The 17,011-nt window shown below is 40.8% G+C and overlaps 1 protein-coding gene across 1 annotated transcript in view; it reads left to right on the top strand.

Annotated features, from left to right (window-relative positions):
* Positions 1-17,011, top strand: part of SYNJ1 (synaptojanin 1) — a 1,805,713-nt gene that overhangs the window by 483,686 nt on the left and 1,305,016 nt on the right. Inside the window, exon 8 of the mRNA XM_069636346.1 lies at positions 3,630-3,726. Coding sequence (XP_069492447.1) covers positions 3,630-3,726 — 97 coding nt within the window. The remainder of the gene's footprint in view (positions 1-3,629; positions 3,727-17,011) is intronic.

The raw sequence follows: 17,011 nt of genomic DNA, 5'->3' as shown, positions 1-17,011 counted from the left end.
TGAGAGGTGAGAGGAGGGGTGGAAACTGCATCAGGGTTGGCCAGCTCCTTGCAGATTTTAGAGTTCGGCGGAAGATTTTAGATGCCGCAGAGACACAGGCTTGAATATGGACTCGCTTCTTGGTGCGTACATAGAGACTGTATTGCAGTTGGAGTAGGCGGCAGGCCAACTTGTCAGAGGATGAGCAAGAGGCCCTCCATTTCCTCTCCGCCGCCCTACACCTATGTTTAAGTGCAGCTAGGTTGGAGTCATACCAAGAATTGCACTTGATTTTGGGCTTCAAACAGATCCTCATGACGGGGGAAAGAGCATTAAGAGTATCAGAAATAGAGGAGTAGAGGAGAGACAGGGCTGTGTCAGGGTGTGAGTAAGCCAAGAGTGAAGGAGGGGGGTGAGAAGGTGGCAGCGAAAGCCACGACTAACACACGCTTCATGGGCCGGATACCCGAGAAGGTGGGTGGCAGTCATGGGGTAGGCTTGGCTTGAGGGGAGGAGATGGGAAGATGAGAGGAAAGGAGGCTGTAATCGCTCCAGGAAAGAGGAGTGGTGAGGAGAGTAGATAGGGGGAGGCCAGAGAAGATCAAGATATCAAGTGTGTGTCCAGCAGAATGAGTCGGGCCGGAGGGGAGGATAGAAAGGGAGAGTGAATCAGAGGTCGCGAAAGAGCACAGATGAGGAACAGAGAGAATCGAGATGGATGTTAAGGTCACCAAGGAGGAGGAGGAGTTGAGAGGTAGAGGCCAGGAGGGCAGAGGAGAGCTCTGCCCACTCGGAGAGAAAAGAGGTGAATTGACCAGGGGGCCGGTTGAGGGTATCAACAGTAAGGGAGTGGCTAGGAGAGAGACAAAGCCTACAGACGAGGCATTCAAAAGAGGAGTAAGTTTGAGTGGGGATGATAGAGGCAGGAATCCACTCAGGGAAGATCAGGGCTACACCCCCTCCAGGCCGGGTGGATCTGGGGGTGGAGAGGATCTTGTAGCTGTTGGGGAGGAGAGTGTCAAACCTTGTGACAGAGTTGGCCATGAATCATGTCTTGGTAGGACCGAGGACATAGAGGTCAAGTTCTTCAAGGAGGTGGCAGATGTCAGAAGAGTGTTTGACAGCGGAGCGAGGATTGAGGCTGACAAGATGAAGGTTGCCAGCCTTAAAGACCTTCCGGCGAGGGCTATATATCAGAGGTACAGAGGTGTGGAGGGAGTATGAGATGGGACAGAGGAGGAAGGAAAAAAAGGGCAAGGTAGCCAAGGGAGGGGACTAGGGGACAGCAGGAGATGAGAGGAAGTTGATGAGGCAAGGGAACCGCCTACCAAAGAGACGGAGATTGGCCTGAGGGCCTTGCACCATGTTAGTACCATTTAGGTAGACATTAATGATGACTCTGGAGGAATCAAAGGAATCCATCCAGGGACATGAGGTTGGTGGAGAGAATCTGGATGGCGTGAGAAACTGTAGGGAGGAGGCCAGGTCACTGATAGTAGCCAGGACAAAAAGGTTAAGGAACCTCAGGAGGAGGTTGGGCAACCCAAGAGGGATGGTGATGAACCTGACGAGGTGACTTGGAGGAGGCAAATGATTTTTCACGAGTTGGTGAGGTGAGTCTGTAAAGCAGGTTGGAGACTGGGGTAGTTGGAAAACATTGGAAAAAGTTTGAGTGCCTCGATAGGGGGTTCAAGAGAGCATGGGGGAGATCAGTTAACTTCAAGTGGAGGCGGAGCAAGGAACACAGATCAGGAAGGTTCTGGAGGGCAAACAAACAAATGGCAGGGAGCTTATATGAGGATCATGGAGTTGAGGGGTGGACCAAGATCAAGCCCCCGAGAGAGAGAGCGAGCGAGAGATAGATATGTTTGAAAGACTCATCTATGGTTCTGCCTGACACCATAAGTACAGCTCCCCCAGGTATGTGCTACACCTGAGGAAGAGAAGAAAGTTTGAGCTGGTGATACAAGTAGTGCTGGAAACCTGCTAAGCTTGGGGACATTTGGAAGAAGGTTACAGGAGGCCTAATATGACAGACACACAGGGTGAGGGAAACCCTAAAACCTGGGCCTGAAAAGATACCCCATGAGGAACCTGGAAGAGTTGTACAAAACCTGCTAAGGAGAGACGAGTGAGTGAATGGGCAGAAACCCTGAAATAAGAAAGGGGTTAGCTTTCAGAGACCTGTGATGTTGAGGTATATTCTTTTGGTTTATTATTTTGTCTCATCCTTTGTAAACATACCCTTCATTTTTTGTTCTTGGCAAACCTCTTGATCTCACTCATCCCTTGTAATGGGGGGCCCCTATGCAGGATACTCTGGGATAAAGAGAACATACATTATACCAATGCTAAAAGGTGAAGTAAACAAGCCGGACAAAAAATATGGGTAATGGCGAGAAAGATTATCTTAAGGCTGGCCACATTTGAATAAAAGCAGAAGGAAGAAAGAGCTGGTTTAGAAAGACTGATATTTGATGAAGAGACTCATTAAATGTAAAAGTCATGCAAGTAAACATCCTGATAACTACTGAAACACATTACTTAAAAAATAATATTAATTGGATTTGATTTCAGATGAGTGAGTTTAACTAATGCCACTCTGCCACAAGATTCTGATTCCAATCATATATGACCTTTCATGTTGCCTTACCTGATAAACTTTATTGCTTGATTATTTAAATGTACGTTTTCCCTCCACAGCCTCAAAGTCTGTAGAGTCATATATTAGTCCATCACTGCTGTTCACCAACCCTTCACTGAATGCCATCACGAAAAGGGTAGCCAAACGTATAGTAGTCGTTTCTTGCATGCAACTGAAAAGCTGCTTCATGTCAGAACATTTTCTTCTGGCACTTCATTTATCATCAGTTTCAGGTTTTGTTGCATTTGCCTCTGTAGCTTGAGGCTCTTTCTTCTTGTAAGATGCAATGTCCTTGTCTAGTGGCTGCGATTCACAGCAGTATATGAAAAAGGCAGAACTGTGTTGAGAGAGACTGCTTTTCTGGTTCAGGCGCTGCCACACACAATGCACTGAAGCAAGCTATTCATTACATATGAAATTTCTCACAGGAGTAAGCATACTTTGATTTTTCCTCTGTAACTTTATACAACCTATTGGGCCTATTTGCACCATAGTAGGAATAAGGGATGGGGGTAGAGGGGTGCAGCACAACCTCTCTCATGCAGAACCTGTTGACTCCTAATTCTGCTGAAGTGAGATTGGTTCAGGCCTGGTATGGTAGTTTAAGAAATAACAAGAAATTTCTCCGGAATTGCAGCCTACACAGAGAAGCATGTAATCAAGCAGCCCTCTTCATGCCTGTATGTGCTCCGAGGAAGTTGGGAACTTTTTCATCGCAGCCACCATTGTTAGGCCAAATTATACATGTCATGTTGATTTATACTGTGCACTGCTACTACCCAAGGGTAGTCTCGAGGCGCTCTGGTTAAATTTAAGGAATTAAAAAAATGGGTATGTGAATTTGAGGACCATTTATTGTACACAGCATCAGTTTTTCTTTGAGTTTCTTCACCATGTGATCATTGGTTACATTAATCTTTTGTTGATTTTTGAAGAAAGCCTGAGTTATTGTAAAACCCTTTCTTACTAACAATTTAGAGTTTTAATTTATTTAATCTCTTGGCAGACATTTCCGCACACTGAAAAGATTATATGGAAGGCAAGTTGTAGTAAATCTGCTTGGGGCAAAGGAAGGAGAAACCATGCTGAGCAAAGCCTTCCAGGTATGTGGGTGTACTGCTAATATGCATAGTTTAATTTGTGTGTAACCAGATACATCTCTCTTTATACAGTGTTTTTGACAAGTGTGTGAATATTATATTGGAGGTACTGTTATTGGGATATACTGGAACTATATTATAGGAACTGAAATTGTATATTATGAGAATATGAAGAGTAAATTTTAAACTCCCTCTCCCAAAATATCCATATTTAATTCCCAGTCTAAGTATTATGCATTTATATAATATGGGAAGCATAATCCAAAATTTGTGATTAGAAGTTTCTGAAAGTACTTTCTTACCTCCAGAGTCATAGGTAATCAGATTCTTCCTGGTTACCCTTATTATGTTTACTTATGTAAGCGGGTGCCCACTTGATCAGGTCAGAGAGACTGATTATGTACAATGTTTGGCCATCATGTTCATTGGCCTTCTTGGTTACATGGCACACAATTATTGCTGAATGCGCAAGTCAATGTTTTAAATGAAGCCATCGGTGGTGTGCAGTTCTTTCACAGCATCATAGAGGAGAAGCCTACAACAGTTAAAACCACTTTGTCCCTAGCTGTAATTTCTAAGCCAATTCAAGTCAACTTAAAGTGAATTTCAAAAGCAAATGTTCCCATTTAATTTGTGTCTTTTGTGGCTTTTAGGCCACTTTTTAAGACAGGAAGGAGAGAAGTCAGGGCTTTCCATTCCCACAGACAAAATTGTCAAAAGGCCACAAAATCTTTCCACCAGAGCCACTAATCCTAAACCCAAAGCTGACTTTTGACCGTCCGTCACACGGGTCAAAATTTAATTCATAGACTGGGTGTCAGGATTTTCCACTAGCCAGGGCTACTCGTTTTGATCAAGGAGCTACTGAAGTCTCATGTATGAGTTCTCAGGACAGTGTACATTTAATGGATAACTTAAGCAAATGAGCGCTCTAGAAGATAAAAATAAATGCAGGGAAAATTGTACTTTTGCACAGCAATTTTACATTCAGAGGTACACACTTCTCTATATTACCCTTAAAGATGGTCGAACTTGCTTTTTTTGCCAAACTGTGGCATGCACCTTAAAATGCACACACCATGAACCCTATTTTCCTTTGCTATGTTCACTCTGTTGTTGTTTTGTTGATTTCTTTGTCTCTTGCTAGTCTGCTTTAATTGTTTTCACTTTTACTTCCTGTTTACATTGCTTTCCCTTTTATTTCCTTTTTGCATTTCTTTCCTTCCAGTGCAATCTTGCTGATAGCCCTCATTAAGTTATTAGTTCTATTTCCCTCACTATCCATAACTCGGTCACTAAATCTGTTTGTTATTGCATTGATCTGTCACGGTTTTTACATCACGACAATTTTATCTCTGTCTATCAATGTTGTATCCAGTACCTATACATAGCTTGTAGAAGTTTCCTAATCGAGGTTTTTACAATGTCCCAGCAACAGAGTGAATGTAGCTCCTGATAGCTAGCTCTTGGAGCCATTCTAACCAGGGTCTTCTAAGCTATAACCAGGAGCTAAATCACTCCCAGAAACTTTGGACCCTGTGTCACGTGAGTCTGGAAGCTGGGATGATCGCCTCCTGGCTTGGAATGAGATCTTCAATGAGGCATGAACTATTTTAGTTGCTCGCGCCTGGTACCATCTGCTACATCCCCTCTCTCCTCTTCGATCCTCACCCTCACCATCACTGAGATATGCTGATATTTAGAAACTATTGAACATAGGGGAAAAAAAGTCCATTCCGCTTTATGAGCGGAGTAAGGGGATATACTTCAGATTCTTCACTGTTGGGGAGAATTGAGTTTGGAAGAACAGCACTCGACTGAGAACTTTTTTCAACCTCTCGCAATTCAACCTTTTGTCTAGCAGAGGAGAAATTCAAGATGGTGACACCTGCACAGATCCCCCATCATCAGTTAAGTAAGAGATTTTCTTTGTGCAGTCAACCTATATGATCAACCAAACAAAAACATGGGAGCCACTTCAGAAAAAAAACCTGTTTTATTAGGAAAATCATTAGAATGGTTAGTCAGTTGATGTACAGAGTGCAGGTGTGAGTGTTAAAGGCCCCAATATGTTATGCCCACTACCTGAACAGTCACATTGTCTGAATGTACATGGAGGGCATACATTGTTAGGTTAAATCCACAAAATATTAGTCCACTAGGGTAGGTACAGTATATATTTAGTGAGCAATATTGGTACCACTCAATTGAGCCAATAGTGTCTTAAGATTTTACCACAAGTCCCTGCGCCATAACAAACAATCCTAGTAGTAAAGTGCTAATCAACTATAAAATCAGTTCTTAAAATTCATAATTACAACAAATACATTTCACATTTATATATTAATTTCCAGAGTTTAAAAAAGTAGACCTAGTTCACTCAATCTGCCTTCACATGTATTATTTCCATGCGGTTGCACTGTGTAGAAGAACATGCAGCACAGATAGTTTCCTTAAAGTGAATGGACAGCAAAAAGTCTTTCTGAAAGAGCAAGCGGGGCACCAAACACAAAAGTATGTTTCTTGTTGGATTGGCACCTTACTTGCTGCCAGGATGAATAAGGGGGCCCGTGTGAAATGCGAGGTACAAATGACTGTGTGTGCATCGAGAGGCAAAATGTAAACCTTTCTAGGAATCCAGAGACTGGCTTGTTAATGCGAAGGACATGCCGAGAACAGTGCCTTTTTAAATTAGAAATGTCTACATATAAAAGGGCAAATGGCCGGATTTCACACTTTAAGACACAAATGTAAATTGTGTATTAATTCAACTATTGTATGATCAGTATGTTAGGATATGCAGAAAAGTGCAAAGGGAAGTTAGAACTGTGAACATGTAAAAAAATAAGTGTTTGCCACATCCAATGCTATTTAGCAGGCCTCAAGAACATGGATTCAGAGTTTTAGAACCGAGATGAACAATTCCAGGATTTCATAACATCATAATGTTCCTGGGTCTCAAGCATATATATAAGAGAAATGCGATTGAATGTTATATTTTTCATTCATTTTCAATGATGGTATTTTGCTCTGCATTTTGTTTGGCTAAAATGATGTGAAGTTTCATGGAGAAAAGAGGAATCCTCCGAAGTTTGATTGTATTTTTCCAGCAGTTCAGCCCACTATGAAGAATATTGTATCTTCTATTAACTCTCAGTGCGCAATGCCTGAATTTGTAGCTTGATGTTGCCCAGAGTTGTCCTAGGAATGGCCAGCAATATCCCAAAGACAGGAGGCCACAGAAAGGCCCTGATTAATCAGACTGGTTTCCAAGCACTGCCTTTATAAACATTACCAAATGCTGGCTAAAGTACAAAAAGAGTTGTCACATTTATCTCATTAGGCCCCTCATAAAATCTATTTAGTTAAGTCATGGGATATCTTATCTGATCTCCTTGAAAAACCAAAAGAAACTAGCTCTCGACATGTGTTAATATCATGAAGGAGAATGTGCATGGGATATACCAACAGTGACCTCCGTTGGTTGAAGTCAGCATCTCTTTACATACACACTGAATATGAAAACTACACGTAGGGACGTCAGCGTCTTGAATTGCGTGTTTTGATGTACAGAATATAATGATTATTATTTTATTAAACTTGCACATTCACATCCAAAGTTACACCATTACAAAGAAAATCCTCTTCATATGTTTAGGAGTGAGTTCCCGCTCCCTTGTGTGTCTTGAGACTGGTGGAAGCCACCAGTTAGTCGCAAGTTGAGGGAAGAAGCAAAATAACTTGCACATGGAATTAGAAATGTAATATTAAAGAATATTGGTAGAAGATGGGTGGAGAACTGAAAACAATTGGAAATTGGTTTCCAGGCAGGCAGGAGAAAGAAGCCCTTTGAGGAAGTGAGGAGTAAGCCATGCTGGAAAAGGAGTTCTAGACAACCAGCTGAAAAGGACATAGCTAAGGAAGTATGTCCTTAATTAGGGTCCAAGCTAATTGCCCAGAGATGAGAAGCCACATTTAAAATGTTAAGTAGAGCCCTGAGATATTGTTCCAATAAAATATCCATGGTAAAATCCCAGGAATCAAAGGGACTGGGAGCCAAAGGGGGATGCTAATGGGACAAAGATACAGGTGCAGTGTTAAATGTATGGTGCCTGGTGTCTCCCATTTAAAATGAGTACAAAGTGAGATGTACTTTCCTTATAGCCCAATGCATTTTGTATTAGGAAGCACAGTTTAAAACTTACAGCATTTTGTAGAAATTGAATGCAGATTGTTTTTGTAGAATTATACCAAATTGAAGTAGAATCTTTGGCTCATGCCGGCATAGAATCATGCAGGCCATAGTGTCCTCATGAAATACTATTGCTGTACGTGATCTCCTGCAAATTTGCAGCGGATGGGGTTTGCTCATATGAGTTTTGTGCACCACAAATGAGCACAGGGAGTTCTAGTCACAGAATATTGTGCAGTGTTCAACCTGTGCAATCTTGTATCTTAAAATGCACAGGCAGACTTCTGTGTAATGTGAAAGGACAGGGGTGCTTTAACATGGTACCTTTTTACTGGAGAAGATTACATCACCAGCCCAAAACCTGCAGATCTGAAGACACATTAATATACATAAATGGAAAGCTGTGTGCACACATGTTCATTGAAAGATGCACATAGATATTCTGAGAGGTCGGCACACGCGTTCAGAAGAGTGAACAATCTCAGTATTTTCCTAATACAGACCTGTAGGAGTCAATTTAATTTGTTCTTGCCTAGATCAAAATGACCTGCACATAACCTATACATTCACAACCCCTCCTAATAAATGAAGCCAAGCAAAAGGAATATGTGATTGTAAATGTAATTTGTTCAAGTAACTTTTCTCTGATGGCATACTTGGTTTGATACTTGGGAAAATCAACTTTGAAATGGTTCTATATAGATATATGAACTCACTGGGCAGTAAGCGGTAATGCTATAAATTAAGTATACTTTGTTATATATATATATATGCTTATGGAAATGAATGCTTAAGTGAATTGACATTTGTAAGATTCATGGAGGCAGGGAAAATTTAGTTTTGCTGACAAATTGTTTTTTTTACCTAAAACAGTATAGTGATTTCCGTGGTATGAAACTGAATATCGCCTTTGTTTGAATTGGACTATAATTCTTTAAGTACATTTAGAGTTTTGAGAAATCACTGTCTGTTTTCTTGCCCAGAATTGTGGGGTGGGACTATTTATTGGGAACATGAAATTAGTCGTGTCACCCTAATGTGAGCCTATAATACAAATGTAAAACACAAATATTTCTACCACTCTTCTGACTTACAACTTAGTCTCCATCTGCCTCATCAATAGCTCTTTGTTGGTACCGCTCTTGATTTTGTCTGTTCTTTGTGCCCCAAAGAAAAAGATACCACACCATTACCAGTATAGAGTCTATCTGCTTTGCTTACGCACAACTCCAGGAGTGTTCTCGAAAAGGTCTGCTGCGGCGGCTCACCTGTGTGTGGCTGGGGTCCACATTTATCCCTACCTGAATGACTGCTTGGTCAGGGTGTGAACCTTCCTTCAGGCATCAGAAGATGTGCAATCCTTTCTGAATCTGAACATTTCATGAGCTGGTCACAGTCAATTACAAGAATGTGCCCTGTTGGTTTTTTATTTGTGTTGATAAGGGAGAAATAATATATACTATGTTTTGGAGAAATCACATACAATTGTATGATAGCTAAGGGGATAGATCCCTGCACCAGAGATGATATTCTGTGCAAAGGAGCAAGAACCATTTCAAGGGAGTTGTACCATTCAGCATTTACTGTGTGATATGATACTGTCTCCTAAGCATTGTTTGTATAGAACAGTGAATAAACTTTTAGAACGGCCAACTACTCATAAACGATTACATGTGTTAAAATCGCTGCAAAAATGGCCGTGGACACAAAATATTGCAGCAAAAAGGCTGGGGTTTTGCCACCGCAATCCATGCAAGGGACACCCCTGCAACCCCTGTACCCATTATACCATTGAGAAAAGTAGTGTAATAGAAAATGAAAAATTCCCTATTTTTGCTAAAACAAAGCATGGATTGACGAAAAGAGAAGAATGTGTAAAGAAATGGGGAAACAGACAAAGAAAACAAAAAAAATGACCAAACGAAAGAATGTCTATGCCAAAAATTCTTGTAAATTTTTACAAAACATCAAAGCACTAAATGTGAAGATTCAGACTGATTCAACTAAAAACCTCCTGGTGGAACGTTGTTGGAGGTAAGGTGCCCCCACAAGAAATATCAAATAAAATAGTAATTGAGAAAGCAGAGAGACCAAAGGTAATAGGAGATCAGAAATCCGACGATGTAAAAACAATAGTGCTATTAGCAAATTTATCAACATATGAGACTGACATTGAAGTAGACGTGGAAGAAGTTGTGAGTTAGGATGAAGACTGTACTATTCTCGACTCAGACTCTGAATGCGAAACACAGACTAAATTGCCTGTGAACACAAGAGTTGACTAACAAATGTACCAAAAGAACTTGCACCATCTTACGTCCGCCGAGTAGAGAGAAAAAAGGTGATGCAGAGGCGAATGAGTTGGCTGTAGACCGAAATAGACTTCTGACGCTTGATGATCGAAGAGCTTTAATAATAAGTAAAACAGCCGTAAAAAGCTACCCGACGAGTGAAATACTTGAACGAGCTGTGTTGGCTGCTGACAATAACAAAGATGTGAAGCTCTCAAATCCTACGTTGACTAATAAGATCAATAAGAGAAAGTCTGATAATCAGCGTATAGTTGAAGAAGACTGGTTAGAAGATAGGAGACAATCTTCAACGGCCTCATGTAAAAATGCCATCAAAAAGGCAAAAGATAGATTCGAACGATTGCGTCCTGTTCCAGTCCAAGGAAGAGCACATCTTGAACAGATATAATGTGCTACAGCTATTCTGGTTCATGCCACATTTACAATCTATTGCTATATAGGATATCAAAACAGTGGAATTTATAAATGAAACCACTACCGATAGTGTTATTACATATCTACTCGAGAATTATCAGAGACCTCATCATAAACAGCAGTATGGATGTAAATTCTCTAGGCTTTGATATAAAGGAGCTTTGCCTAGAAGATCCCCTGTCCAAAGTTATGCGAGAGGTTACCCATTTGAAGGAGGATACTCGCGTAAAAACAATAAGTGATCCAAAATGGGATCAATTAAGTACTGATAATTCTATAAAAAGGTAAGTAATGTTAACACAGACAACCAACGAACAAGTCTCAGGAATTGACTGGTCGCCCAAAGTGACGGAGAGCCCTAAGGAACAAATTAAAATCACTGTTGAGTGCAAAGATAAACCTGCAAATGTCAACAGGAAAGAATGTAAGGCTGTCGACATGTGAACGAACATGGAAAATGGAGCTGGCTTGCCGGCCCATTGAATACCCGACGCAACAGCTAATGCCAAAATTTCACGAAGGAAATGGTAATACAGATGGGCTTGTGGAATACGCGATGGTTCATCCATTTGTTTGGCAAGACTTCAACATATCTGAACAATTTGGATATCATTTGCCTACAAGAAACCTGGCTCCAATCTTTTACCCAGTGCATTAGGTTTCGAAATCGAATTGAATACAGCTATTAAACAGTCCAAGGGTCGGCCTATGGCGGGACTGATAACGATGGTAAAAACTGAAAAAGATCTGCGCATAGTGAGCTAATCGAACCCATTGACATATATACAAGTGACGATTATAGAATTTAAAGAAATAATTAATGGAAACAAGCAGTTGATACATACTATTAATATCCATTGGCAACATAAGGCCATGGATGAATGCAAATTCCTTGATTTGTATGTGAGTTCATTGATTCAATTAGAGCTAATGGAAAAAAAAGCGAATATAATACTGTGTGGAGATCTTAATATGGAGTGTCTTCGATTTGACAATTGAGATATTAAAAATGATAAAGGAAATAACCCATATCAAATAAAAATTGCTTGGGAAGAAGAGATGGTGGTGAGAGAAATGTTTTTATTACATGGAAACACTAGTGGAGACATGCCCCCAAAACCAACATGGGAACGGGGACAAAGTAACTATTTCTACTCCTCAGAGCACATGGCTGAGAAAATACTAAAACTACTACCTGTGGTGCAAAGTGACCATAATGTAGTCCAAATCAACATCCATGGACTTCAGTGCTCTGTGAAAGAGTCATTGAATCACTTGGTAAATATAATGCCAGGAAGGAACCGATTACAAATTGATTGTGAAAAAATGGCAAACGTAATAAAATCTCTCTTGGATAATGAAAATATCGAAGGAATGGATTCAATTGAGTACCCTCTACTCTTAAAACATTATATCCAGCTACAAAATGGGAGTAACAAGCCAGGATTTAAACATCAACATGTCTATGATCCCATGATTGTTGCTAAGAAACCGGAGCTAATAAAATGTATTGGAGCGATCAAGAACAGTGGACACGATGATCAATCAAAAGAAATTAAAAGAGCCAAGTCGTGTTATAAATGCTGGTTAGGATCCCATAAAAACTTCATGTTGCAGAATGATGTGGAGGAGATGCTGAAGATCATGACACACAAGAACCTGAGAAGGTTTTGGTCGATTATAAATAACCTAGATGTACCTCAAGGAGCTATTCAATCCAGTATGGTTACAGAGAGTGAATGGATTGATCACTACACTTAGCTGTTCAAGAAACATGGACAAACCGAACATCTGTACGCATAAGCCTGGGAATCCTGGGAAATTGAAATTACCAAGGATGACATTAGAGAACATCAAAAAACTTAGTACATCAAGAGCTCCAGGCCCTGTCGAGGGCGATGTCGAATACTCTAGTACTATACGGAAATGTGATTGGTGCTGATGAGCTCCCGCAGTTTAAGATTCTGAATACACCTGCAAGTGAAACATCAGAATCAATCCATGCTGAATTGAAACAAATGTGTGAAGGTCTTTTGGCCCAACTAAATCAGAATAAAGAGACTCTGATTCAAAACCCGAACAAAGTGAAGAGAAAATTGTAGGAACAAGATTGGTGCGAAACATCAGAACAAAGATCAATACATAGATATATGAGTCAAGCTACACCGTAAGCGAGAGCCATGAACACTCTGCCTAAGTACTTGGAAATATTTCCTTGTAATAACAAGAAGAAAACATTCATGAAGTTTCGTTTGAATTTATTTAGAACAGAAGATGTTATAAATTTGAGAAATAGAACAGCTGTCGAAGACCTCTGTAGGTTCTGTGAAATGACGAACAAAACATTGAAGCACCTCGTGTTCTATTGCAGCAAATTAAAAGAACTGAGAACTGCCTATTTGGTGAATTTGATGTTGGAAAGATCTCAATTAAGTGCAGAAGAGTGGTGGAGTGTGATGGCTGAAGAAAATTATAAAAGCTGACTTTCGCATTAGTATTCTTTTTGGAACAACTTGAAAAGAGACTCGGCGCTAAAGAAGAGGGAGTTGATGACACCATGCTTATAAGACTAAAGTAATAGAAATAGCATGGTAGATATTTAATTTAATGCCTAAAAACTCAGTGACGGTGGACTCCCAATGGCAGCATGCTGTAATTTAGTTTAATTAATGAGGATTTGTCACGGAAATGGAATGCTTGATGTAGAATATTTTTAAAGTTTGTAATGAACTAAATAAAAAATGTTTTTTTAAAAGAAAAAAACTAGTTTATTATTGTTGCCCAACAAGATCTGGTTCTGTCTGTGTTTTATCTGTTAGAAACATCTCCTTAAATTGATTGTTTTCTGTTCAGCACAGTACATCCCAATAGTATAGGATAATTGATTCTGTATTTTCACTTTGTTGACAGAACCGATGAGATATTGGGATTTGCTTTGCTTTTGACAGATATTCTCGTGTCGGTAGCATATTAAGACGAAGCCTCATGAAAGTGTCTCAAATCTGTTAATCAGGAAAGGGCATGAGATACTTTGGGAGTTGGTTTATTGCTCGTATTTCACCCTTGCATTTTAGATCGATTTGATATTGTGCTTTGAGGAACATTGTCTTAATCCAATCATTTTGGATGATCTGTTTTTTTCGCGTATTGTGGGCGCTGAATCAGCATTTCCATTGATATCTGTCTCATGTAATTTTTGCCCTACCATTTTTTTCCACATATTCAGAGCTGTGTCATTAATTGAATTCTGTTTAAGGCGCAGTATATCAATTGCAGGCATATCAATTGCAGGCATGCATTCCTCACTCAAGATCGAGTTGTTTCCAACTTACAATTGACTGTAGGGCCTCCGTCGCAATTTCGTATCGGATACTGTGCATGGGGTATGATGATTGTAATGAAAACACTTTTCTCCAATATTGCTTCTAATTTTAGCCATTTTGAGCCGTCAAGATTCATCATCGCTTCACTTCCATAAGTGAGTATTACTGTGACTTTTTGTCTATAAAATGTTATTACGGTTTTCAAGGAGAATTTCCCAAATTTGCAGTATAAGAATGCATCTTGTCTGGCTAGAGAAAGGGCCTTTGATTTAAGGTGGTCCGCCCATTCTTTTTCCACGCTTGACTGATTAAAACAGATGCCTAGGTATTTTGTTGTTTTAACTTGTAGTAGTTTTTCTCCCTGAAGAAATAAGGTAGGCATTTTCATTTTTTTTGTTCTGTATATTGATCAGGGTCATAATTTTCGGTTTTTGGGTGTTAGTCTGTAATTCGTTTGTCTTCATATAATCTTCTAGATTGTTAAAGCTAGTTTGTGACCCTCTCAGTGTTTTATCGAGCATGACTGTCATCCACATACATCATACACGGAAGGTGTACAGCATTAAGTTTTGGTGGGTTTGTGGTCGACTCTTGTGTACGTTCCTCAAAGTCTGAAGTGTAAAGATTAAAAAGGGTGGCTGCAAGAGGGCAACCCTGTTTCAGACAGTTCCAGTTTTTTTTTTTTTAAATTCGTTTTTATTTGATTTTATGTCAAACAGGTTACAGTTTATTCAATAGGAATTAACAAGCTTTGCAAACAATAAAAAACAAAAAATTGTGCCAAACAAAGACAGTCATAATCCAATTTTTACATTTCGGCAATGCATATGTGAACTTTCCATTTGCATTTAACTTCTGTTTAGAATACCAGTAAATATTAAGAGTAATCCCTGCTTTACCCTCCCTCCCCCCACCCTACAAGACTTGGTCGACTGCTGCTGAGGAATGTGTTTTCTAGTGTGTGGCGATTTGCATGATAGATTTGGTATGTTTCGGGAACCACCTTGTTTGGGAAGTTAGTGTGGTTTTTCGTTGTTTTAGGCCCTGTATTCCATCAAAAGGTGATCTCTCGTAATGTGAGACTATGGGGCTGGTGGACCTGTAGACCTTAATGTGTCATTTCTGTATTTGTTAAGGAATTCCATCCATAGAGTATCGCACTGTGTGGATTTCCCGTGTATGGATGCCGTGATCTTTTCCATGGTGCACATATTGGAGGTTACATTGACCCATTCTTTCTCGGTTGGGACCGTTGGACATTTCCATTTCATGGCTAAGAGAGCCCTTGCAGCTAGTAACAGTGGTGCAGCTATGTCTTTGACCCTCCTCCATTCATCTTCAATATTTTCAAAACCAAATAGTACCAGGTGGGGGTCTGCTGTCCTCTGGATTCCATCTAGGTCCCTAATCCAACCTAGGACTTTGTTCCAGTAAACTTTAATTCGGGGGCAATTCCACCACATGTGCCAATAGTCTGCCATGGATCCGCAACCTCGGGCTAGATGATTGGTACATTTTGGAGAGCCTGTGCGGGTCATATTGCCATCTATTTAGTAGTTTAATTGCGTGCAGTTTATATTCGCACGAGATCGAGGCTTTGGGTGCAGCCCGACATATCTTGTCCCACATCTCTGGATCAATACTATCTCCAATGTCCCTCTCCCATTTCAGTCTAAGGGGTTCTGTTGACCCTCCCCCTGCCTCTATGAGCGTTCTATATAGGATCGAGATCAGTCCCTTCGTTTCAGTTCTAGAATCTAATATTTTCTCGAATGGGGTGAGGTCCCTTTCAAACTTGTCCTTCCATTTGGGCTTTGTCAGGACACCCTTAATTTGCAGAAAGTGGAATGCAGACAGTGTGCCAATTCTGAGTGCCTCCTCCATCTTGGGGAGGGTGATAAATGAGTCCTTTTTTAGAAGTTGTCCCACCCTTTCCAGGCCCGCCTCGTACCAGGATTGAAATCTCTACGTTAGGAATCTGGTCGTTGATGCCAGGGGACCAGGTGACTTAATGGCGATGGCCACGTAGTGATGTTTTCCTTATCCCTGCCTTCTCGCCATACATCCCATATGGTTTCAAACATCGGGTGTGCTTTAGATTTCTTTAATACTCTCCTTCTAGGGGACCATAGCCACTCAGAGATTGTCGCCGGGGACAAGTAGTGATTGTCCATGGAAATCCATTGAGGTGTTTTCTGATCGAGGAGGTGGGGAATGAGGGCTCGCAACTGGGTTGCTACATAATATTTCTGAATATCCGGAAGGCCCACCCCACCCTTATCTTTCGGTAGCGTCAGGTTGGTATATGCAATTCTTGGTTTCTTCCCCTGCCACAGGAACTTTATGATCGCTTTCTTGACTTCTGTAAAGAATTGGCGCGGCATTTGGATAGGGAGCATTTGAAAGGGGTATAAAAATCTCGGGAGACAGGTCATTTTTATTGCATTTAGGCGTCCCAGTCAGGATATGGTTAGTTTGTCCCACCTGGCAAAGTCAACGTGAAATATTTGGAGAAGCGCTGGGAATTTGGCCTCATATAGATCACGTAGAGATCTTGTGACATGTATCCCCAAATATTTCAATTTCTCATGCTCTATCGTAAGGCCCAGGGAAGAATATCTTTCATTGTTCGCTTCCATCGATCCCAGTAGCGGGAAGAGTATTGACTTGGATTTGTTGATTTTAAATCCCGATAAGTAGCCGTATGCATCTATTAAATTTAGTGCCCTGGGGATGGATGTGTTGGGGTTTATCACATGGAGAAGTAAGTCATCGGCGTATAGCGCCACCTTGTATTCCACCTGCCACAATCTCATTCCCTCAATTTGGGCGTCATTCCTTATTTTCTGGGCTAGGGGTTCTACAGAAAGGGCGAAGAGTATGGCCGATAGGAGACATCCCTGTCGGGTGCCACGTTTCAATTCGAACCACCTCGAGTACTCTCCATTGACTGACACTGCGGCTCTAGGCGCTGTGTACACTGCTTTTATCCCTTTTCTGAATTTTGGTCCTATACCTACGGCGCGGAGGACTGCGGCAAGGAATTC

This window comes from Ambystoma mexicanum, chromosome 7p (assembly GCF_040938575.1).
Source record: "Ambystoma mexicanum isolate Mex_15411 chromosome 7p, UKY_AmexF1_1, whole genome shotgun sequence".
NCBI classification, from domain to species: Eukaryota; Metazoa; Chordata; class Amphibia; order Caudata; family Ambystomatidae; genus Ambystoma; species Ambystoma mexicanum.
This window is presented reverse-complemented; position numbering and strand designations above follow the sequence as displayed.